Source organism: Ostrinia nubilalis, chromosome 16, assembly GCF_963855985.1.
Source record: "Ostrinia nubilalis chromosome 16, ilOstNubi1.1, whole genome shotgun sequence".
In the NCBI taxonomy this organism is placed as follows: domain Eukaryota; kingdom Metazoa; phylum Arthropoda; class Insecta; order Lepidoptera; family Crambidae; genus Ostrinia; species Ostrinia nubilalis.
In genome coordinates this window covers 13,193,338-13,218,531 of record NC_087103.1, presented here as the reverse complement: position 1 = coordinate 13,218,531, position 25,194 = coordinate 13,193,338, and the positions used below count along the sequence as shown (strand labels likewise).

General features: G+C 39.2%; 3 protein-coding genes across 5 annotated transcripts in view; 1 reads left to right on the top strand and 2 right to left on the bottom strand.

Moving 5' to 3' along the window:
* LOC135079420 (heterogeneous nuclear ribonucleoprotein 27C) overlaps positions 1 to 20,348 on the bottom strand; it is a 40,226-nt gene extending 19,878 nt beyond the window's left edge. Inside the window, exons 1-6 of the mRNA XM_063974079.1 lie at positions 20,206 to 20,348; positions 16,318 to 16,521; positions 8,306 to 8,496; positions 7,359 to 7,441; positions 6,156 to 6,376; positions 2,719 to 2,918 (exon numbers count right to left, since the gene is read on the bottom strand). Of these exons, the coding sequence (XP_063830149.1) occupies positions 2,719 to 2,918; positions 6,156 to 6,376; positions 7,359 to 7,441; positions 8,306 to 8,496; positions 16,318 to 16,521; positions 20,206 to 20,243 (937 nt within the window). The 5' untranslated portion in view covers positions 20,244 to 20,348. The remainder of the gene's footprint in view (positions 1 to 2,718; positions 2,919 to 6,155; positions 6,377 to 7,358; positions 7,442 to 8,305; positions 8,497 to 16,317; positions 16,522 to 20,205) is intronic.
* A 625-nt stretch (positions 20,349 to 20,973) lies between these two features.
* LOC135079175 (arrestin domain-containing protein 5-like) lies at positions 20,974 to 22,694 on the bottom strand. 3 transcript variants are annotated; one of them, XR_010258752.1, is made up of 6 exons: positions 22,483 to 22,694; positions 22,191 to 22,325; positions 21,906 to 22,105; positions 21,633 to 21,800; positions 21,327 to 21,544; positions 20,974 to 21,096 (listed from the first exon to the last, which is right to left on the bottom strand). XR_010258752.1 is itself a non-coding variant. In XM_063973764.1 (6 exons), the coding sequence occupies exons 1-6, from the start codon at positions 22,598 to 22,600 to the stop codon at positions 20,992 to 20,994; spliced, it is 909 nt and encodes a 302-aa protein (XP_063829834.1). In that variant the 5' UTR covers positions 22,601 to 22,694; the 3' UTR covers positions 20,974 to 20,991. The 3 variants fall into 3 exon arrangements, 1 of the variants encoding a protein (XP_063829834.1); XR_010258751.1 differs by having other exon boundaries at positions 21,362 to 21,544; positions 21,906 to 22,093; positions 22,483 to 22,693; XM_063973764.1 differs by having other exon boundaries at positions 21,362 to 21,544.
* Positions 22,695 to 23,028: 334 nt separating this feature from the next.
* The window catches only part of LOC135079561 (uncharacterized), a 38,769-nt gene continuing 36,603 nt past the window's right edge, over positions 23,029 to 25,194 (top strand). The window contains exons 1-2 of the mRNA XM_063974213.1: positions 23,029 to 23,298; positions 24,638 to 24,785. Coding sequence (XP_063830283.1) covers positions 24,651 to 24,785 — 135 coding nt within the window. The 5' untranslated portion in view covers positions 23,029 to 23,298; positions 24,638 to 24,650. The remainder of the gene's footprint in view (positions 23,299 to 24,637; positions 24,786 to 25,194) is intronic.

Sequence of the window (25,194 nt, the reverse complement as noted above, 5' to 3'; positions counted from 1 at the left end):
ACGCGCGTCGAGGTGTTGGTAGGAAATCTATTGGGAACCGCCGTCAGGATCAAAGGTACTAGGCCTACACGCATGTCCAGGAGTTGGTAAAAAAACTAATTAATCTGCATCTTTTCTTCATCACCCTACGAAGGTAGAAAGAACGTAACTAAAGACACACAGTCAACAACTGTTCGTTCGTCTTTTCTGGGGCAAAGATACTAGGCCTGCAAGCGCGTCAAGTTGGTAAGAAAACTAACTCCACTCTCCAACTGTGTCATCCTGCAAAAGTACTATAGGGCTACACGAGTGTCGAGGGGTGGCAAAAATAACTAAAGGCACACAGTCAAGACGAACGAACATCGTCTTTTCTGGGGCAAAGATACTAGGCCTACACGCATTTCGAAGAGTTGGTAAGAAAACTAACTGCACTTTACAACTGTCATCCTGCAAAAGTACTAGGGCTACACGTGTATCGAAGAGTTGGTAAGAAAACTAACTCCACTTTACAACTGTAATCCTGCAAAAGTACTAGGGCTACACGTGTGTCGATTAGTTGGTAAGAAAACTAACTCTACTCTCCAACTGTCATCCTGCAAAAGTACTAGGGCTACACGCGTATCGAAGAATTGGTAAGAAAACTAACTGCACTTTCCAATTGTCATCCTGCAAAAGTACTAGGGCTACACGCGTATCGAGGAGTTGGTAAGAAAACTAACTCCGCTTTACAACTGTCATCCTGCAAAAGTACTAGGGCTACACGCGTATCGAAGAATTGGTAAGAAAACTAACTGCACTTTCCAATTGTCATCCTGCAAAAGTACTAGGGCTACACGCGTGTCGAGGGGTGGCAAAAGTAACTAAATACACACAGTCAAAAACTGTTCGTTCGTCTTTTCTGGGGTAAAGATACTAGGCCTACACGCGCGTCGAGGAGTAGTTAAGAAAGAAAACTAACTCCACTCTCCAACTGTCATCCTGCAAAAGTAGTATGGCTACACGCGTGTCGAAGAGTTGGTAAGAAAACTAACTGCACTTTCCAATTGTCATCCTGCAAAAGTACTAGGGCTACACGCGTATCGAGGAGTTGGTAAGAAAACTAACTCCGCTTTACAACTGTCATCCTGCAAAAGTACTAGGGCTACACGCGTATCGAAGAATTGGTAAGAAAACTAACTGCACTTTCCAATTGTCATCCTGCAAAAGTACTAGGGCTACACGCGTGTCGAGGGGTGGCAAAAGTAACTAAATACACACAGTCAAAAACTGTTCGTTCGTCTTTTCTGGGGTAAAGATACTAGGCCTACACGCGCGTCGAGGAGTAGTTAAGAAAGAAAACTAACTCCACTCTCCAACTGTCATCCTGCAAAAGTAGTATGGCTACACGCGTGTCGAAGAGTTGGTAAGAAAACTAACTCCACTTTAAAACTGTCATCCTGCAAAAGTACTAGGGCTACACGCGTATCGAAGAGTTGGTAAGAAAACTAACTACGCTTAACTGTCATCCTGCAAAAGTACTACTACTACACATTTCGAAGAGTTGGTAAGAAAACTAACTCCGCTTTACAACTGTAATCCTGCAATAGTACTAGGCCTGCACGCATTTCGAGGAGTTGATAAGAAAACTAACTCCACTTTACAACTGTCGTCCTGCAAAAGTACTAGGGCTACACGCATATCGAGGAGTTGGTAAGAAAACTAACTACGCTTAACTGTCATCCTGCAAAAGTACTAGGGCTACACGCGTATCGAAGAGTTGGTAAGAAAACTAACTACGCTTAACTGTCATCCTGCAAAAGTACTACTACTACACATTTCGAAGAGTTGGTAAGAAAACTAACTCCGCTTTACAACTGTAATCCTGCAATAGTACTAGGCCTGCACGCATTTCGAGGAGTTGATAAGAAAACTAACTCCACTTTACAACTGTCGTCCTGCAAAAGTACTAGGGCTACACGCATATCGAGGAGTTGGTAAGAAAACTAACTCTACTCTCCAACTGTCATCCTGCAAAAGTACTAGGGCTACACGCGTATCGAAGAGTTGGTAAGAAAACTAACTCCACTTTACAACTATCATCCTGCAAAAGTACTAGGGCTACACGCGTGTCGAGGGGTGGCAAAAGTAACTAAAGACACATACGCCCGAATTCACAAACGATGCTTGCTTAAGTAAATCAGAAAATCGAACGCAAAGCGTTGAATAGAGTTCTGTGAATGGTTCATGTGTCACCCTATGCGTTCACGCGCACTAAGAGACCTCATAGTAATGTTTGTGAATACGGGCGACCGTCGACAGTTCGTCTTTTCTGGGGCAAAGATACTAGGCCTGCACGCATTTCGAAGAGTTGGAAAGAAAACTAACTCCACTTTAAAACTGTCATCCTGCAAAAGTACTAGGGCTACACGCGTATCGAAGAGTTGGTAAGAAAACTAACTACGCTTAACTGTCATCCTGCAAAAGTACTAGGGCTACACGCGTGTCGAGGGGTGGCAAAAGTAACTAAAGGCACACAGTCAACAACTATTCGTTGGTCTTTTCTGGGGCAAAGACACTATGCCTACACGCGCGTCGAGTTGTTAATAAAGAAAACTAACTCCACTCTCCAACTGTCATCCTGCAAAAGTACTAGGGCTACACGCGCGTCGAGGAGTAGTTAAGAAAGAAAACTAACTCCACTTTCCAACTGTAATCCTGCAAAAGTACTAGGGCTACACGTTAATCAAAGAGTCTACATACCGTAGCTGCCGTATCCCTGGGCCGGCGGCTGCGTGTGCTGCGTGTAGTTGTTGGTGGCGGGCCAGGCGGGCGCGTGAGGCGGGGCCTGGGGCGCCGGGGGCGCGCCCCAACCTTGGTAGTTGCCGGGGCCCGCGCCCGCGCCCGCTGCGCCGTAGCCCGCATACGACGTCTGCCCTGGAGACGTGCCCCAGCCTTGGTAGCTGTAGGATAATGAACGTTGAGTATATCATGTTTGAGACTAAAGTGCTATGAGGGGTATGCTCGGTGTTTCTTTACGAGATCGAATCAGAAATGAGGAGAGCCTTGGTAGCTGTATAGCTGTAGTCGGCCGTTTGGTGTAGTGGTTCAGAACGGACTACTATGCCGAGAGGTCCCGGGTTCGATTCCCGGCTGGGCAGAAATTGAAATGATGAATTTTAATTTCTGTGACGGGTCTGGGTGCGACTATGTATAATATTTATGTATTAAAAAAAAAAAAGTATATAAGTAGTATATCCGTTAAGCTAGCATCCATAACACAAGCATTAAGTTGCTTACTTTGGGGCTAGCTGGCGCTGTGTGAAGTTGTCCAAAGATTTATTTATTATTTATTTATTTATATTTATGTAGGATAATGGACGTTGAGTATATCATGTCCTTAGTAGCTGTAGGATAATGGACGTTGAGTATATCATGTTTGAGACTAAAGTGCTATGAGGGGTATGCTCGGTGTTTCTTTACGAGATCGAATCAGAAATGAGGAGATCCGTAAACGAACTAGTCGCTGACATAGCCCGACGGATTATCAAGCTAAAGTGGCAATGGGCACGGCACATAGTACGCGGAACTGACGCCCGATGGGGCAAAAAGGTTCCGGAGTGGAGGCCGCGTACCGGAAAACGCAGCGTAGGACGTCCACCCACAAGGTGGACCGACGACCTGATAAAGGTAGCAGGAAGGCGCTGGATGCAGGCCGCTACCAACCGTGCGATGTGGAAGTCATTGGGGGAGGCCTATGTTCAGCAGTGGACGTCCTATGGCTGAAATGATGATGATGATGATGATGATGAGACTCAAGTAGCGTGACCGGGAGACGTGTCCGTATAGAACCAACCTCAAATAGTGATAGGCACTATTTGAGGGACAACTTCAATGTGTACGAAAGGCACAATCTTTTGGATTTGGAATCCCTGTAGTGTGTAGACAGACGAGTGAAGGGATAAGTATCCGCCCAGGGTTCTGACTGGTGACAGACTTTATGATCAAACATAGGCCTATTACTGTATTGTTTGCCGCAATACTTTCTGATAAGAAGCAAGTCCTTCGCTGTGTGCAAGCAGGTCGATATTCTAGAAATTCTCGTATTCTTAATGTGTGTTGCAAATAGGTCAACTCAAATGTCCATGTGAACAAGAGATCTTATGTATTTGCCCTTTTCTGTCCCACAAACATCTGAACGTACCAACAGTAAGTCTGCTGAGGGCACTGCCTGGATGTGGATTGTCTGTCATTTTGTGCTCAATAAAATTGCAATAAAAGATACTCATACTTTGTTTGTCATGTTATCTGATTAATCAAATTTTCCATTCAAATAGTGTGATTAATTTCTAAATATAATTTCATAAATATTCAAGACTTCAATCAAGATAACATAAGATAAGAAATAAGTAATCTAGGTTTCCAAGCTAATAAAAATCAGTCTTTTTTACTGCAGCTACTTATGAAAGGCAACAATCTGTTTAGGTACCTATAAAGTCTACTACTACTGTATTCTTTGTATGATATTGCTTGGGTTCGATTTGAGTTTCGATATTTGTTTCAGTAATTAGAAAGTCTGAAGTTTCGTCGCCAATTCACCCCTAGTGGACCTAAAACTCGCTAACTCGTCAAAAACTTACCCTTGCATGATGTTAGGGCCAGCCATCGGCATGTTGATCGGGGGGCCGCCCATCTGGCCGTTGTGGCCCTGGATCATGCTAATGGGGCCCCACTGGCCCGCCTGTGGCGCTAATTCCCCCCTAATACACCTACAAACTCTCCAAAAACTTACCCCTGCATGATGTTAGGGCCAGCCATCGGCATGTTGATGGGGGGCCGCCCATCTGGCCGTTGTGGCCCTGGATCATGCTAATGGGGCCCCACTGGCCCGCCTGTGGCGCTAATTCCCCCCTAATACACCTACAAACTCGCCAAAAACTTACCCTTGCATGATGTTAGGGCCAGCCATCGGCATGTTGATCGGGGGCCGCCCATCTGGCCGTTGTGGCCCTGGATCATGCTAATGGGGCCCCACTTGCCCGCTTGTGGTGCTAATTCCCACTCAATACACCAACAAACTCTCCAAAAACTTACCCTTGCATGATGTTAGGGCCAGCCATCGGCATGTTGATCGGGGGCCGCCCATCTGGCCGTTGTGGCCCTGGATCATGCTAATGGGGCCCCACTTGCCCGCTTGTGGTGCTAATTCCCACTCAATACACCAACAAACTCTCCAAAAACTTACCCTTGCATGATGTTAGGGCCAGCCATCGGCATGTTGAGGGGGGGCCGCCCATCTGGCCGTTGTGGCCCTGGATCATGCTAATGAGGCCCCACTTGCCCGCTTGCGGTGCTAATTCCCACTCAATACACCTACAAACTCGCCATTAGCTTACCCTTGCATGATGTTAGGGCCAGCCATCGGCATGTTGATCGGGGGGCCGCCCATTTGGCCGTTGTGGCCTGGATCATGCTAATGGGGCCCCACTTGCCCGCTTGCGGTGCTAATTTCCGCCTAATACACCTACAAACTCGCCGAAAACTAACCCTTGCATGATGTTTAGGGCCAGCCATCGGCATGTTGATCGGGGGGCCGCCCATCTGGCCGTTGTGGCCCTGGATCATGTTGATGGGGGCCACGGCCGGGGGGCCCCATTGACCCGCTTACGGCGCTAATTCCCATCTAATATACCCACAAACTCGCCAAAAACTTACCCTTGCATGATGTTAGGGCCAGCCATCGGCATGTTGATCGAGGGGCCGTCCATCTGGCCGTTGTGGCCCTGGATCATGCTAATGGGGCCCCACTTGCCTCTTGCGGTGCTAATTTCCGCCTAATACACCTACAAACTCGCCAAAAACTTACCCTTGCATGATGTTAGGGCCAGCCATCGGCATGTTGATCGGGGGGCCACCCATTTGACCGTTGTGGCCCTGGATCATGTTGATGGGGGCCGCGGCCGGGGGGCCCCACTGGCCCGCCTGAGGCTCTAATTCCTCCCTAATACAAAAACAAACTCGCCAAAAACTTACCCTTGCATGATGTTAGGGCCAGCCATCGGCATGTTGATCGGGGGGCCACCCATCTGGCCGTTGTGGCCCTGGATCATGTGGATGGGGGCCACGGCCGGGGGGCCCCATTGACCCGCCTGTGGCGCTAATTCCCACTCAATACACCTACAAACTCGCCAAAAACTTACCCTTGCATGATGTTAGGGCCAGCCATCGGCATGTTGATCGGGGGGCCACCCATTTGGCCGTTGTGGCCCTGGATCATGTTGATGGGGGCCGCGGCCGGGGGGCCCCATTGGCCCGCCTGTGGCGCGTCGCCGGGCGCGCTCATGCCGCCGCCGCCCATGCCGCCGGATCCGGAGCCGAGCTTGCCGGAGCCGTCACGGGGCTCCGCACGCTTGATCTCCACCTAAGGGACAGGTTTGAAGGGCACATACATTTCTGTTGCAAAAATAACGCCTATGACAACTACATAAGATGTGTTCATCTGTACTTTGTCTAAAATTTTAATTAATTGTTTGCGGATCATAATGTTCACGGGACTCCGCACGCTTGATCTCCACCTAAGGAACAGGTTTGGAGGTGCTTAAGATTTGAAGAGTTGAGATTTCAGTACAGACATACATTTTTGTTGCAAAATAACGCCTATGACAAGATGCTAGTGTTCAACTCTACTTTGCCTAAAAATTTTAACTAAACAATACAATCGTTTGTGGATCATAATCGTTGCAGGGCTCCGCACGCTTGATCTCCTCTCCACCTAGGGGACAGGTTTGGAGGTGCTGAGAATCTTTGCATAGTTGTGAGTTGAGTACAGACAACAGCATATACATTTTTATTGTGACATAGCGACTATTACAACTTCATAAAGGCCTATTCAGACCTAAGCGGTATTCGCTACCGTCTGCGGCAGAGAAAACCCAGTGGGTATGCGGTAATAATACTGTTCAGGCCTAAGCGGTAATAATACTGTTCAGGCCTAAGCGGTATTCGCTACCGTCTGCGGCAGAGAAAACCCAGTGGGTATGCGGTAATAATACTGTTCAGACCTAAGCGGTATTCGCTACCGTCTGCGGCAGAGAAAACCCAGTGGGTATGCGGTAATAGTACTCTAGCCGCGTGGTATGTACCTCTACCCACAGCGGCAGCGAATATCGCTCAGGTTTGAATAGGCCTTAAGATGCTACAGTGTGCAAGCCGTGTGGTGACGGCAGAGTAGAATACATTTGTCACCAACCCCTACTTTTCCCGCGGGTGTCGTAAGAGGCGACTTTGTGAGTTTATTTATTTTATATTTGGAGTTTTATTATGTCGGTGAATACCTATGATTTTTACTAAACTATAATTCATTAATTTTGTTTATGTTAAAATAACAATGAAAGTAGACAAACCTGCTTTCCGTTGAGGTTGATGAAATGCTCCTGTGTCACTCTCTCAACAGACATCTCATCTTCGAACGACAAGAAGCCGAAACCTAGAACAAACCACAGAACGTTGTATTTTTGTCTCTCTCTCTAACGTGTCAAACAATATGAAATATTATGATGGCGATATGGTTGATTACCATAGACAAGTGCTCTTTGGCAATGAGTATCTACTGATGAGTTCTAAACAGGATAGATTCTCAGCATTTTTGTAGGAAATAACTATACCTCAATTTTCACTAGAAGACCGAGGTGTAATCATTATTTGCCCTTTTCTGTCCCACAAACATCTGAACGTACCAACAGTAAGTTTACTGAGGGCACTGCCTGGATGTGGATTATCATAATGTATATTAACGATTCTGTTCTGTCTGATGCATTAGCTTCACCATACAACACATCAGACATATAAATCCGGCTTCAACGTAGTAGCAGCTATCATTTAACTAAGCTAGCGCAGCGACCCAAAGTGAGTCTTATGCCCGTTTTCACCATCAATCCCTAATTTTAAAGTGACCGCTATCGTAACACATAACAGGAACTTTGTTTTCATAGGGGTCACTTAAAAATTAGGGATTGATGGTGAAAACGGGCATTAGCGTTCGAAAATAAGAGCAGTCATCAGTCTGTATTCGAGATGGCGCAGGTCCTCAGAGACTTCAATCTTCCCAGCAGTGCCTGGGACGACCAACCGATCAACGGCCACTACGTCATCCCAAGTACGCTTGCGCCACCGCACGAGCCTCTCCCATTCTTTCTAGATGTTTTCATATAACTTTCAGGCGAGAGTGAACAGGCATTTACAGGGCAGCTATTCACCATCCTAAACTGCATCTCATCATCATGCAACTGCAGTCAAATACCTGCTTTGTGCTGCTAAAAAAAAGTATAATAAACAAGTTCTTAATACACACCCCTGGACTTCTTCTTCTCCTGATCGTACATGATGACGACCTCCATGACCTTGCCGTAGCGGCCGAAGAAGACCCTAAGATCGGTCTCCGTGATGTTAGACGGCAGACCGCCAAGGAAGACCTTGGGGTAGCCGCCGCCGCGCTTCGGCTTCTGAAGCGTGCGAGGGTTGCACGGCTTCGGGTCAATAGTCCTGTGGAAGGGAGAGGGTTTAGTGAAGGGGGAATAAACGCCCATTGTTTTAGGGGCTGCGCAAACGTAGACACTTGTTACCGACACGGAGCACGTCGTAGTATTCTGTCAAGTGGAAGCAACTGAACATAAAAAGGGTCTATGTCTGCGCAAGGAGTGGCAGATTTCATGTTGATTAGGTATATGGACAAAATTCAATAGTGGCTATTATACCACACAAGATAAGTGTCTTCATTTGATATGCCTCTTGTTTAACCATGCTAGTTCGCGCGAGGTCAGGGAAAGACTAAGGTCTCATCAGAGACATGTTTTAAGTCACATTCATGCTCAATTACTCCCGCATACATTGTCATGTGATTTTGCTACTGGTCATTGATGCGTACAATTTGTATTTCGCAGGAAGCACCTGGATGCGGGCAGCGCAGGATCTGCCGTTATGGAAATTCTTGGCTTTTATCCAACAGTGGACGTATTACGGTTAAAACTAATGTAAGAATTTGTATTTCTACTCAAATACAAAGATTAAGCAGTTTTGGAATGAAGATATGGATTAGGGCATGTAATATCGGAAGGTTTTCAATTCCGATATTGGATTCCGATATTAGATCACAATATCGGAATTCCGATATTAATATCGGAATTGAGTTCGTGTGCTATAAAATTAAATATTTGGTTATATTCGTAAGAATTCTGGATTGTTTACAATAAAATAATGATTTTAATCAAAATTTTTAATTTGGTACAAAACAGCACTTCATAAAATTGAAGTATTTTAAAACCATTTTTACGTTATGGGTATCCATTGCATTTGGTTTTTTATGTGACAAGAGGCAAACGAGCAGACGGATCACCTGATAATGAATGGTTACCGATAATGAGCCTATATGGACTAGCAAAATCACAGGTATCAAACAAACTTTTACTCCTTCATTATATTACCCTGTTTTATGTTGGCAGAACGAATTTTAGAGTCATTCAAATCACGTGTTACAAACATTGTAGAGTGGTAAAAAACTTGAATATGCTTGTAATTTGTTCCTTTTTGATTATCGATGTACAACTAACAAAACCACGAGCCATCATCATCATCATGTCAGCCATAGGACGTCCACTGCTGAACACAGGCTCCGATGCTGATTTTCACAATGACCGGTTGGTGGCGGCCTGCATCCAGCGCCTTCCTGCTACCTTTATGTCGTCGGTCCACCTTGTGGTTATGTGTCCTACGCTGCGCTTTTCGGTAGGTACGTGGCCTCCACTTCAGAACCTTGCTGCCTCATCGTCCGTCTGTTTTGCGTACTAAGGCAGAACCGTTGAAAGACCTTAACACAATGCTCGAAGACCTTAATCGAGTTTCCCAACAGGTAGGCCTTCGGGTGAATATGGAAAAAACGAATCTTATGTCGAATGTCCATGTTACTCCTTACCCAGTTTCGGTTAGGAGCTCGATTCTCGAGATTGTTGACAAGTAAGTATGTCTATCTCGGATAAACGATCAGCTAGGTAGTTAGATAAAATTTCGAGAAAGTGCTAAATCGTCGAATACGAAGACGAAAGTCTTCAATTAGTGTGTGTTACCAGTGATGATATAGGCTCGTAAATGTGGCCTTTGAATATAGGGCACAACATGCTATGGAGAAGAATAAAGCTTGGTGTTTCTTTACGAGATCTAATCAGAAATGAGGAGCTCCGTAAACTAACTAAGATCGCTGACATAGCCCGACGGATTAGCAAGCTGAAGTGGCAATGGGCAGGGCACATAGTACGCAGAACTGACGGTCCATAGTCCAGTAAAATTAATGTTTGAAAGGGAGTTGAGATGCTAAAATTGATTTAGAACAAGTTAAATTAACGCAACGGCGGCAATCGGCCCACCTACGTTTTACAGGAAAACTCGTTTCTACTGACACAATCATGATGCCCCAACAATATTGGTGTTATTTGAAAGCCCAATAAATGTCCTTAAAGAAAAACACATTTAATTTCTTAATAAACGATTAACATAATAATATAGCAATAAAAGTGACTTGAAAAAAGACCTCACTTTGGGCTCACCTCTGGGATAAATAAGACCAATTTTTTTTATGGTTATAAAACCAAATAATGATCTCACGTGTCCTCTTTAACAGATGGATAGCGCTTAATCCCAACTAGTCCAGTAAAATTAATGTTTGAAAGGGAGTTGAGATGCTAAAATTGATTAAGAACAAGTTAATTAACCATAAATAGTAAAGATATTAAAATATTTGCAGTGTAACAAAAAGGTGGTCTTTGCCAATCATGTACTTTGGGCTTTGTGGCAGGTTGTGGCGAGTTTAAACACTTTGTTTAAAATCTCAATTAAAACTTTTACCTGATTCCGATATTACGATATTGGGTCGCTCAATATCGGAATTGAAATATCGGATCTCGCAGTCCGAGATTCCGATATTACGAGATTCCGAGATTCCGATATTCATGCCCTAATATGGATGGTATCTCTGGCGCTCGTAATCGAATCTCGATAAAAGCCACGAAATTAAAATTCGTGCATGAAAATTATTCGTGCACGGATATCAAAATAACGGTAAAATTATAATCGACACAGGTTATTTTGGTAGGGGTAAGTGATATCATATTTCATTTGATTACAAACTTCGTGTTGCTTGGTAGAGTAATTGAGTAATAATATTTCGTCCAATACAAACGAGTTTCATGGCGAGGAAAATATTTAAAAGCAATTAACGTAATCATGTCAATGATGATGCATTCGTTTGGAAAATGATTTTAGTAATTAAACTAATATTGTTGAGTTATTTTTGTGTTTGCACTAGTAATCAAACAAAGGTTGAGATTTGCTTTGCGAAATTTTCATCGTTTTATTATAATGTAGCTATAATGACAAATTATTATCTTAATGTCAATGAATGTTAAATCCCCGATAAGTTCTAACGACCTCGGATGCAAATAAAAACTGTGAGACAATGTTCTTTCGTGGCCGTGTGAATATGAATGGGCAGAGAAGATGGCGGATCTTACAACATTAAAAAGACATACTATTCCCAAACAAATGGCTTCATAATAAGACTGACTAGTTTTACTTAACCGTACAAACGATTTATCCGTTTATTGCAAACCAGTAAACGCGAGTGATTTCGTTTCTAGCAGTAATTACAGTTTGCCTAACAATTAATGTGTTTCGCTACTTTTGATGATGAAGAACAATTACGTCTGCATTTTCGTTGAAACTTGGTAGTTTATAAACCCCAGCTGGTGCTGGGGTTTATTGTATGGAGTTACATGTTATGCTCTTGTAAATAAAGTTTATTTTTCCCCAGAATCTTTGCAAACATAAAAAAAATTACCTGTCCTGTCGATTTTTTGCTGCATCAGTCCCCTATAGCGCACAATAACAACAGACGGATGGATGGGGTGTACGCAAAGTGCATACTAAACAAAAGGACCGCAGTTGCGAGATTTTCTAAATCAAACAACCAAGGGGCTGTCTATAGAGAATATAGACAAGTACCTACAGTTCGTTTCGACAATAGCGACATTATTATGTATGATGTCCATTGAACTCCATTTGTATGGAGAACTTAAGAACATTTCAGACTAGCAATTGAAAATATCACGCGACGTGGTTAATATTATTTTATAACATGCCAATTATACGTTTACATTTCAGCGTTCGAGAAACAAAAATAACATTACCTAATCCGTTTAAAAAAAACTAGCTTTTTAGGGTTTCGTAGCAAAAAACGGAACCCTTATAGATTCGTCATGTCTGTCTGTTTTCGGTTTCACTGCACGTAATCTAAGTTTAGGGATTATCTACCTACACTTACCCCTGAGAAACTTCTTCACCCACAAACTTAATAAAATTCTAAAAGAAGGACGCTTAATTACCCACTAAATTAATTCCATCTAAGGACCACAAAACCTAAAAGTAAATGAGTTTACATCGGAAATTTCACATGCTTTTACTTAGATGGACCAAAAACGTATTATTAACTTGTGTTTTTCCATTGGTTATATTTAGCTTGTGCCTTGTACATAAATTTTGTGTACAAGCTAAGTTTAACCAACGTAAGTGCCTATTTCTTGGAAAAAAATACAATTGACGTCATCAATACAGCTCTTGGTGGAATGTTGGCAACTTTTTAATTTGTAAAGTTGTCGCGGGCTGCGTAGGTACTCCGAACTCTGAACTACAACAAAGTTGGCGAAGGAAGCCACAGTGGTTCAAATCACGTTTTTAGCTTTGTTGAAATGGAAGGGGCACGAGGAGTCATGCTAGTTACTGGTAAAATTATTTTTAATTTTTAAACTGTACCCGACTGGATGCAGGCCGCTACTAACCGGTCAGGAAATCATTGGGCTTATGTTCAGCAGTGGACGCCCTATGGCTGAAATGATGATGATGATGATCTGTTGTATTGATTTTGTAGCAGGTATTATAGGCTCTCATGTTCACAGGAACAAGGAGTATATGCTGACCTGCGCATTTCTATCCCACAAACATCTGAACGTACAGTCAACAAAACAAGTTGAAAGCACTGCCTGGATGTGGAAAAACATATGCCATGGATTCATGCCTAGACATGGTAACAGATCTACCGTAAATGGTTAAAAAATCTTAAGTCGTTGACTTTGCTTTCGTCACACTCATACCAAAAAAACACTTGTGACATTTTTACATGATGTCGTGCCCTGAGTGCCTGAGCAACTGCACGCAGGAGGATTTGATGAATGCTGTTGACAACGCCACTCTTGTAGCGGAGTTTTGGGCTGACACTGTGTAGGTTTGATGTCGACACGATAAGAACATTTTTATTCAGTTGAAATAATTTGTTAAAAATGTTGTGAAGGCGTTAAATACGGGATGCCGAATAATTGCAGAACATTAGAGATGTTGCAAGTTAACATTCCTAATAAAATTGATAGTTAAGAATCCGCTAAACAGTACCTTAACGTATGAAGCCATTGTATGCAGAATGTATTCACGTTTTTGTTAAATACTATAAATAAGTTGGATGTTTTCAGTAGTATGTGTTACTGACAGATAATAAAAAAAACGTCAACACTTCGAAATGCAACAACAACAGTTTGGTTCAAACACCAATCTCGGTTATGCTATTTTTAGAGTAGATAAAAGGAAAAACCGATGTCGTTACCACAAAAGGTAACGTGCGGAAATCGCGCTGATTTTTATTGAACAAAAATAATCCTAAATTACTTGTAATTAAATCCACATGTTGCTACGTGGCGTATGACTCTTAAGGCACGGACTATTTCGTGGTTAAGACTTAAGTTATGTCGTAAGCGCCACATACACGTTACAGAATTTATATTTATTAAAGCATGAATCAAAATTTTTGCAGCTGTTGAAATTGCGTAAAAGGAAACTTCGTTGACTATTAGTTAGAAACAATAATAATCATTAATTAAATAATTATATTCGCCAAATCCTTAGAGCATTAAGTCTGTCCATAAAATTTTATTACATTGGGTTTATAAATCTACCAGACGTCAGACTAGGTTTCTCGTCTGAACTTAGGGTCGGTATTAATAAACAAAGCTCAATTTTGAGTGTCGTTGTAGACTTACGCTATTTAAAAACTCGAAGCGAGTAACGATGGGTCCTGTGATTAAAGTACCGGTTCAGAGACCTTGTGTATCTTGTTGAAATCAGGGTCATGCAAATTACAATTCCAAAAAAATAATCGCAACAGTAAAGAACTGGACGTCCATCAAAGAGATTTAAAAAAACACGAAATAATTATTAAACAACAAAATTTTAGGAAGCGATTTGATATAAGAGAAAGCATCCGAACATTTTACTATGAACAAAAAAATAACCAACAGCTGATTTCTAGTGACAAAACAATAACCAAGTCTGATAGTTATAACGGTATCTGTCTTCTGGAGCAGAAATAAATCACAAAAATATATCATTATTTTTTTATTTCCACCGCGTCCCTTGAAAACGAATCAAAAATATCCGACCGGAGTCACCAGACCACGTCCGTAATAATGACATCTGTCGTGCTCGTGATTATTTCGGTAAAGGCAACAACGCTAAAACGTATATACGTGGATCGGTTTGGTATTTTGGAACTGGGTCACTTTGTGTACTAAACCGTTTTAGGTTATCAACGTTAGGAGAGGTATATAAAGCGCTTATAAAGCGGCGACAGTTCCGAAAGGATTGTGTACAGTCAGTAGACATCAGACTGCATTTCGTTGCATAATAACACGTATTACAATTCCTTAAAGTGCCACATTACCTTGATGTGCCGTTATCCGTACGCGGTGTCAAAGGGGCGGCCGGTCGTGTTAAAAGGGGCTGCCATTTTGTCGTTAATGTCAATAACCATGTGACTAGTATTACTGTAAAGGCATATTCCTCCAATAACAGACACAATCGAAGTCTTTATACCAACACACACATCTCTTATTTGAACAGCATGTACACGACCTCAATAAAACCGACTTACTGATATAAATATGTATTAACAATTTAATCTATGTGGGTCATTGGATTTGTCCTTTAGAACTCAAATTATCGGTTTTATTTGCAAATAAGTAACCAAAAATTATCGTTTTCAAGATCTACCGTGTAAAAGTTGACCATGATTTTAAAAAAATAGTTGGTTATTTTAATTTTAAAAAGTACTTACCTGATCATTTTCTGCAATATCACTAAAGATGATGACACAGAGGAATGACGGGTCTAAAATAGAACTTTCGAAAGTGTTATGATAATTCTAGTCTGAATTTATTCATACATTCCCTTCTGACTGAATAAGAGATTATGAAGGCCATTATTTCTAAGCGACCAACATTCATAAATACCAAAGCTATCGTAGTATCTCGAAACTTCTTTAAACTTGCCATGTGGCGTCTCAGTTTATTAATACGGCCCATTGAGGCGAAAGTAAAGGTGCCAGCGCACTTGGCGGCGCCGGACCTTGATAAATTTGATACATCTGTCAGGTTAGCTTTTACCCACGGATTCGCCCGCGAGATTTCGGATCGTTTCCTAAAACCGGAATAAAAAACTACTTATCCCATGTTTTCCCTGAGTGTCAAACTACTTCACAATCTCGTATGTTCATTCATTTCAGCCTAATGCCGTCCTCTGCTGTAGCATAGGTCTTCCCCATGGATTTCCACCGGTCCTGCGCTGCCCGTATCCAGGTGCTTCCCATGACCTTTTTTAGGCCGTCGGTCTACTAAATGGGTAGCCTGCTTACACTATGGTTTCCCATGATATAGAAATCTCATAAACTCACATTTAATAATAATAGAAGCCGTCTAGAGGCTGCTCGATTTTTGAGGTGATCTAGATGGTTGGAGTAGGTAGGTGGCCGCATCAAAAACCTCGCTTTTTGGGGTGATCTAGATTGGTTGGAGGAGGAAGAAGGTCGCATTAAAAACCTCGCTTTTTGGGGTGATCTAGATTGATTGGAGTAGGAAGATGGCCGCATCAAAAACTTCGCTTTTTGGGGTGATCTAGATTGGTTGGAGGAGGAAGAAGGTCGCATCAAAAACCTCGCTTTTTGGGGTGATCTAGATTGATTGGAGTAGGAAGATGGCCGCATCAAAAACCTCGCTTTTTGGGGTGATCTAGATTGGTTGGAGTAGGAAGATGGCCGCATCAAAAACCTCGCTTTTTGGGGTGATCTAGATTGGTTGGAGTAGGAAGATGGCCGCATCAAAAACCTCGCTTTTTGGGGTGATCTAGATTGGTTGGCGAAGGAAGATGACCGCATCAAAAACCTAAGTGCTTATGATTGCAGTGCTAAAATTAACAGGAGGGCTGTAGGGGTCTTCTTACCTGCCATCAAGCTGGTGGGGTCCATTCTGGAGGACCACGTTGACGAGCGACGGCTCGGCGAAGGTCACGAATCCGAATCCCCTGGAGCGGCCAGACTCGCTGTTCTTCATTACGACGCAGTCGATCACCTCCCCGTACCGGGAGAAGTAGCGCTGCAGGTTCTCCTGTGATGTCTCCCATGACAGACCACCGACGAACAGTTTTCTACACATGTAGAGAAAAATGTTTCTATTAGAATATTTCTAGTAAAATGGGCACAGATGTTCACCATCTCTGAATTAGTCTAAGTAGGTATGAAAAGGGACTTCACATTTACAAATATTAGGCTGTTGCACCACCTAACTTTAACCGAAACTATAATGATAATTAACCGGCGTTTTTTGTATGGAGTTTTATGAAATTTTGGATATTTGTTATTATTAAAGTAAGATGGTGGAACCCGGCTTTTCAGTGTAAATGTCAAAATCAATCCACGCAAGTTGAGAAAGATATTATGAATGGCGTCAGCTGATGGGCTGACAGCACCTCTCACTCTAGCAGTTTCAAGTGACAGCTGTCCTGATTTTCTAATCCAATCTTACGTATGACATGACTGTGTGATCATGGTGTGATAGTTTTAATAAATACATATATTAATTTTTATTTTCATTTGAAGCCTGATAAATTTTAGCTTGCTCAAGAACTCAAGAGCTTCAAAATGTTTGGATTGACTAGAATAGAATAATTTGGAAAAAGACCTATTTTTCTAAGCATGTGTTGACTCATTGTATATTTAAGTTATAGTTAGGCAGAACTGTACAGTTAGACTAAAGTAAAAAATCAGGACTTAGATAAGATAGGTTTGCTTTTTTTCCTTATAAATAAATATTTTTTGGAGGTGTTTTTATCTGTTTAATAGGAAGGATGAACAGATAAGGGTCTGAGAATTCATGACTCACAGAAATAATTTTCCATGATGTATGTAAATACTTTTTAATAAAAGGCCCACATTCAAAAGTTGCGAACTTTACGGCTTGAACAAACCAAAGCTTTTAAAAGTCAAGGCAGTTGGCAACACATTTTGCAATATCAGGCAATTTAACTCTGATATGATTACTTAATCGAGAAATTAATTTATTTTAAGGACTATTGTTTTGAATTCAAGGACAGTAACTAACTTACCGGAAACAAACCAGTGACAAAATAATGATTAATGCATTTCTCTAACTATGAAAATATTTTATAGGACTTAGCATGAATAAGAAAGGAAAAATTCTAAGTCTCTTGATTTATATTACTTATGCTAGAATTTTAATTGTATCTAAATGGTTGACATGGAATGTTATCATTATGAATTTCTAGTTTGGGGTCATTCCATCGTTTCGGGTGTTACGTTCGTACACACATATTCAACAATTTCATGTATTTTGAAATAGTATTTTAATAATATTAGTGCCTTAATCTGTCCGTTTTTAGTTGTTTTATCTAAATAATAAAGTTTGTACAGCTTAGAATGTAGGATAACGAAAATATGAGTCGAAAAGTGTGCGTTTCGGGCGTTACGAGATTTTGCCTCTATGTTCTGACTGTTGCTGCATTTACTCGAAATTTAGCGAATTTTCTTAAGAAATCATACCTAAAACTTACAGGACTTCTAAAGTATGAAATTTACAAACCATGTAACATACAATCACTGTTAAATAAAACGTTTTACTATTTTTTTATAAATTTTTTCTTTGTTTCGGGTGTTACAATGGTTCTGTTTCGGGTGTTACGAGTACGAAAATTCAACGCGTTTTATCGATAAAATCGGTGTTTTATTAGTTTCTAGGTACTTCAAAATAAGGAGTACAACAAATAAACACAAATAGAGCGAATTCTGGTTTGAAATTACGAAGCAGCTTTTTTTAAAAAATATACAAAGTTCAAGTTTAATTTTTCCTCAGAATATAGCTTTTTCTATTGTTTTTGGCTTGAAATAGCATTACTTTAATTTCTAATTACGATATTTATTGGAAATGTCAAACATCGACACTTTTTAGCAGTACCTTAATTTTAGTGTTAAGTCGACATTTCAAAAAAGTCTTAAATTGAGAAATATGACTCCTTTTCCGATGCCAGCGCTAGTGGGAGGTCAAAGGAGCCTCACAGTAATACTTTTTCACTTCTCCAAGCAATATACACACATTATCGACATAGAAATAAAAATGTAATACCCGAAACGTTTCGGGTGTTACAGTTTTTAATCAAGAAAGAAACATACTAAATTAGTATCATACTCAGATATTAGTTAGTATTTGAAATCATTACTACCATGACCTTACTTTTACCAAATATTGTTACTCTAATCCATGTGTAAGGTACAATAATAAAACAAATACCTGTTTTTCTGTTTCGGGTGTTACATCGCCGAAGTAACAAGAAAACACACTTAAAACTTGATGATTATCAATTTTTTTGGGACTATGACGCTATCTACCAATACTATGATAAATACCCTCAAATCATATAGTGGCAAAACGTTTCACAGATTGATAGTTTTTTTTAAATCGTATTACCAATCAATTAGAGAGAAAATGATCATTCAGACAGTTGACTTAAGTATAGACTTTGAAGACTAATAACTTAAAAATTACTTGTTTCTTTCAGTTTTTTTTTGTTGCACATTATAATTTGGAATGTTTACTTTCAAAATTCATCAGATTTAATGCGAAAAGAACATATTTAGTTTTTCACCCTCAGTAACATTTGTCATGGAATGACCCTTTATTAAAAAATAAGAAATAAGTTTAACCATTCATGAACTACACTTTCAAAAATACCACATGTTCTATAGAAATGTTAACTTGGACTCAGCACAATTACTTGAACTGGTGAAAGTTACATTCACTTTGAAACAGTTTCATTAATATCTGTGGCCTTTACATTTTATGGATATCTCAAAGTTATGGCTAAAACCTAATTTGGACCAAGTTACAGAAAATTTGTAAGAAGAGGTTAAAGGAATAGGATTTCTTGTAGATAGATGTTTTGTAAGCCAAGTAGTAATAGAAGGAAAAATAGTCGTGTTGTTTTAGGAAAGACGAAAATCTGTTTTACAGTAATTACATCATCATAATTATTATTATTAAGGTTCAAGTTCCAACAATGTTCAACAAACAGCGGCGGACGCATGTGGTAATTATGTTTACCAAAAAAATAACACGCTCCCAGCGTCTTTGACAATAGGGAACGAATACGGGAGACGCGGCGCGGGCGTCTAGGTAACCTCATGCAAATGAATCAGCACGTTTTTAGCCTTTCTTGCGAATGAGATCGAGCAACGCGGCACTTGGACCATCGCTCTAATAACCTCATTATGCACCGCTCACACAAATCGGTAATGTTTTGTGTAAAATATGCGACACCTAATGCCCTGACGTGAATTCCGCGATAAGAGAAAGCTACGATTAGTCACAGAAAGGTTAATTTTATAAGTTACGACGTATCCACTTCACAGATGTGGGATTAAATAAACAGTTAGACGAATGCCTTACGCGTAAATAAGCCATTTATCCGGATAAAGACGAAAATTAAGTAAATTCATCATGGGAAAGTAATAGCTGCCATGATCGCTACGCAAGTCGCACGGCAAGGCTTGGGGTCGGTGGCCGCTAGCCGGTAAGAGGCTAATTGTACCCAGACGGACTTTGCCAAAGTCAAGCTTCTGAACATCATCATACAATGTGAAAATCATCGCGATCACGTAGTTTTTACACATCACGAACCAATACGTAACGCCACATCCGAAGCCCCGCTGGCTGGTCGTGAAATGCGACACACCAAGCGAACATGCAGTTTGACCTATTATAGTTGGCACGTAATGTGAAGTCCCTGATCATCACAAATATTAGATAATAATAAACTCACCCCTTCTCGTCATCGTCCATGTCTGGATTCATACGCATAACTTACTACTAATTAAAAATAATTATTGGCACCGGCAAGAAACCTAAACCACACAAGCACAGACCCACACGAATGATTATGGCGGACCAACCACTTCCGCTTTCTCAAAAGTAATGGAAAACGGAAGTTGTCAACAGTTTGGAAAGAATAAAATCAACTAACTCTCTGCAAGCGTTTGAACAAAAAGTTACACACCAAAATAAATAAAAAAATCTATTTTAACAAATATATATTTTTTAATATTTATAAAATTACTAAAAACTCTAAATAAAAATTAAAAGTTAACGTTTTGACTAAATAGTTAACAAAAATGCAACGCAAGATGTCACTACCAAATGTTTTACATATTGCCAGTAACAAAAATTATTGACACAGTAACGAAGCTTTTTGTTGTATAATAACAGTAACGTTTATAGTACCGATAAAAATATTATTGGGATGAGTTTAATTTCAAGATATTGTTACAAAAAAAAAGTACTTTTATTTATTTATTTATTATTTAATTTATGTAATATTTTACTAAAGACTAATACAAACCACGAATTATTTAATTCATTTATTTATTTATTTGATCTTTAATGCCCCTATTTATACATAAAGCGAACATAATGCCATAATGGCATTCTGTTGCATAAATACCTAAGTATTTACCAATATATTGTTATTTCAAAACCTTTCAAAATATTTACGTAATGTTTCTAATGTTTGTGGATAAAATAAAAAAAAAACTGATGTTAATTAAAATTTTTATTCGTTGTTTTCATTAAAATCATAATGAAGAACTGGTACAGTTGCAACTGTCACCGGTATGTCTTCGTGAAAAGTGGAATGGAATGGAAATTTTATTTCAATCTGTAAAAAAAAACAATTAATTAAGTAAGTACATAAATAATATTCACACAAAACAAACATAAAAGGTGTAAAGTCGCCATGAAAGTAAGTAAAGTAAAGATAGTCAGTTTTTAGTTTCCTACTAGTCAACAGTACTTTTTTCTCTTCCATCGTGCATAATTATTGTGGATTTAGTATATCCACAACGTATATCTTATACGTTGGAGTAAATCAGCTACCAAAATACTTACCTAAATAAATTTAGCAGGAATATTAGGACACTTACTCTTAATGCATACGATATATTTATCATAGGCTCTGGAATATGTAAACTCGTAGGACAAATGTGAGGTATTTCAATACTAAGAGCAAATGATTCTTCTTTTGTATTCTGGAATTTATCATGCTCCACCTTACTTATTTTTTTCTCCTCGTCAGCATATCCTTCTCTAATGGAATACCGAAGCTTCTGCAAAATAGGGAATACACCATAATAGGTATCTTTCCTAACTATAGGTAAGTAGCTAGCCAACATTTTATTTAAATTAATTTCATACCTGAATTAAAAAAACTGTCAGTTTCAATATTTTGATTTTCGTTTCATTCTTCACTGTTATTTCGAGGGGTACAGTTTGCTTAGAAGCGAATGCTGTATAAGTTTTAACAATAAATGATACAGTTTCGGAATTCCAACAAGTTTTATGAAATGTATATTTTGAAGTTTCCTGAAATTTGTTGAAGTTGTAAAGTTAATTAATACTTTGGAAATTTCTATCCTCGGACGGAAACTTAATTGAAAACAAGCTGACTGTGGACATTTTAAAACTTACCAAATATTCTTCGATATGATTTAGATTAATATTCCCAAAAACTACAAATGGAGTAACTTTTTTACGTTTGCAAACCCCTTTGCTTTTGATTTTAATACAGTAATGAACTTTAGCAAAACCACTTTCGAAGGTTGATGGCAAATCATTGGGCAGAGCGAAATGGAAAGGGTAAGTTAATACTCCTGGTTCTACGGTTTTACCTAAAAGAAATTAATTTTACATGAACATTTTAAAGAAAATATAAAAAATAGATACACATAACTATTATTAATTAAAATTACTAGCCTTGAATATTTTCGAAGAGATCCTCAGTAATATGTAGCAGCTTTTTCTTTTCTGAGTATATTTTTATATGTGGCATTGTTGGTCGGGGTCGTGTCCATTGTGCCTTGCTTGTACCCACGACTATAAACTCAATACCTGTGAAGATTAAACGAACACATGATTGTTCAACGTATTGTAAACTATCAGAGCCTACTATTACCAAAAGTAGGAATTTGGAATAAAAAATTAATAGACTGTATAGGTATTATTAATTTGACGCCATATAATATAATTGATTAATTAAAAAAATTACGTTCAATATTTTTTCTCTGTTTAAATTTTAAATACACCGAGCCCGTCACTATATCCCCAGCATAAAAACTTCCCGTTGAATCACTGTTTAAATTAACTGAACAGTAGTCCCAAACCATTATAAAACTAATAAGTAACTTTTCAAATACACATTTTGGAACACACAAAAAAATAGCAAACTTTAGCGAAGTCTAATACTGAATTAATCAAAATTATCGCCAGATAAGCCAACTTTATCAATGTAATTATTAGCTGATAAAACAATAAACGATTGATCACGCGCTAATCGCTGTTTTATTTTTTAGCAATACTGGTATCTGCTATTACTAAAGCGCTTTATTTACCGTCAAACCGTTACAACATACGATGTGTTAATAATATTTATTAATTAAAAGTTAAAAGTGCACCTTTAATGTTGTTGGCTAATAAATCTCAGTGCTACAATACCGTTATCGTTATTTCATAGAGTTAATACAATTTTTAAATTCGATTACTTTGTCAGTTGTCAAGATTTGTCAATGTCATTAGTGACATTTTGTTTAATCTGTGATGGATAATTTGACATTTGAATTGACATTTTGACAATCGATGTACGTTTGTCGGAATTTCGTGATGTGTTTTTTTCCGACTTGTATTGCGAGATGATTCGGTTCGCAGATCTGTTTATTAACTTTTATTAAGATCTTAAATTCCAATATCTTTAATCCTCAGTGGTCTTCCTAAGATTTGTGTTTTCTTTATCGTTTTGCGTCGGTTTCCGAGTCCTACGCAGCTCGTGATAGGTTATGTTGTGCCCTCCGTCTTTGCAGGTCGAAAAGTAAGTTTTAATGTATTCTATTGCGGTACATTTACGTCTTTTGTGTGTTTCAAATCTGCATTCCTTGCTTTTTATGATGATTCGATTCATTTCTGAGTAGTTCTTGAAGGCTTTCAGTAGTGCATCTGTGGGAAATTAAGGATCTTTGCCGAAGGAAAAGTTATGTAGCCGCTATTGGTAGTTATAGAAGATTGCAAGCAATCAACTAGAACGGTTATTGATGTGACTTTGGCAATACATTCGCTCATTGCTGTGAATTACTATAGGTACATTACATGATGTCATTTAAAATAGTACATGTAAGCCAAATAAAATATTGATTATCTCAGGTATCAATACATAGCCAGTGTTCGAACTTATGTAGTTGAAAAAGTGTGATAAATGTTAGATAACAAGTGCAATCAGGTGTAAGTTTGTTTGACTGTATTCATCTGTAAACAGAACTGTTTATACAAAGGTGAAGTCACTACAGAAATACTATCCATCTAAGTATTATATTTTGGAAAATACCTCTGTATTCTTAAAATAAACAAACAAAATTACCACAGCCTACTGTATTAATAAACATTAACAAATGTCTATACTATAAAGACAAAAAGTGATATCTTTTTGTTGCCTATTATCTAGCAATAATAACAGTTATATTTTTTAACAATAAGTTTTTAGTTGATTTTTATTAATTATTAAAATACTTTTTGCTGTTGTCAGGATTGTTTTTACTGTTAAAACATTACTGCGAACATGTTTAGAACTTCAGACATTAACTAAATCATTACTGAACAACTTAAAAACTTGAGACGTTCATTAAATCATTACATATTGTGATATATTTGATTTTAATATTAGACAAAATTTACAATACTGCAGATGGTTGCTATAATTCTTGTGACTAATTGTTGAATAAAAACGTTAAATAAATTAGAACATCATTAAAAATCTTTGTGGGAGATTTATAATTTTATAATGTGTGTGTAATGAATGTTAGTATCATATTCTTTATTGCATTCTTTGCACCTCTTAATGTGTGTTTAAAAGAAAACTTCTTATTTATTATTAAAGAACTTATCTATTTAAAAAATATTTAGCCATGGAGCTATGTCCACATATACATAGCAATGCTAGTAGATAGGTACCTTCAAATCATTTAAAGCACTCATTTTCATAATAAAATACCATTCCCAAGACTCATTACTTAATGCTGATTAAAGATTATTAGTACAAATGTATGTAAATGACAGGTAATTATTATAAATTAAAAGCATTAGTAATATTATATTTTATTGTATATAACACGGTTCTTAGGTACATATAAATATTTTCAATTAATTTGGTTGTGCAGATAAACACACAATATGGATCCGAACATCTACGCGTTGGTCCTCGACACCCTCAACCGGGCAACGAGCCAGGACACCGAGGTGTTGAAGCCGGCTGAGAAGAAGCTCCAGGAATGGGAGATAGAGCCCGGCTTCTATTCTGTTTTACTGGTAAGTGCTGTATTATGCAGTTTCGCCCGTATTCACAAACAATGCTTGCTTAAGTGAAGCAGCGAATCGAACGCACAGCATATACGAGTATAGAGCTCTGTGATTGGTTCATTTGTCACCCTGTACCCTGTGCGTCCACGCGCACTGTGAGACTTCATAGTAATGTTTGTGAATACAGGTGTTAATTTTGTCTTCTCTGCTTTGCACTGGAGGGTAGTCGAACCTTAACTCCGCTGCCCTACACCTATGTTCTTCTGATTATTTTCTTTGCGGGTCCAATGACAGTGTAACTTTCCCCTGGGATAAACTTGACCTTCACTGGTTGGGTTTTTAGGGTTCCGTAGCCAAATGGCAAAAAACGGAACCCTTATAGATTAGTCATGTCTGTCTGTCCGTCCGTATGTCACAG

What these genes read in the sequence shown, in the direction of transcription:
- LOC135079175 (XM_063973764.1), bottom strand. Translation starts at nt 22,600, where the DNA reads ATGGTTTGGGACTACTGTTCAGTTAATTTAAACAGTGATTCAACGGGA. An exon ending in ATCATATCGAAGAATATTTG is followed by an intron (nt 21,801 to 21,905) that starts GTAAGTTTTAAA and finishes AACAAATTTCAG; the next exon opens with GAAACTTCAAAATATACATT. An exon ending in ATATATCGTATGCATTAAGA is followed by an intron (nt 21,097 to 21,361) that starts GTAAGTGTCCTA and finishes TTTTTTTTACAG; the next exon opens with ATTGAAATAAAATTTCCATT.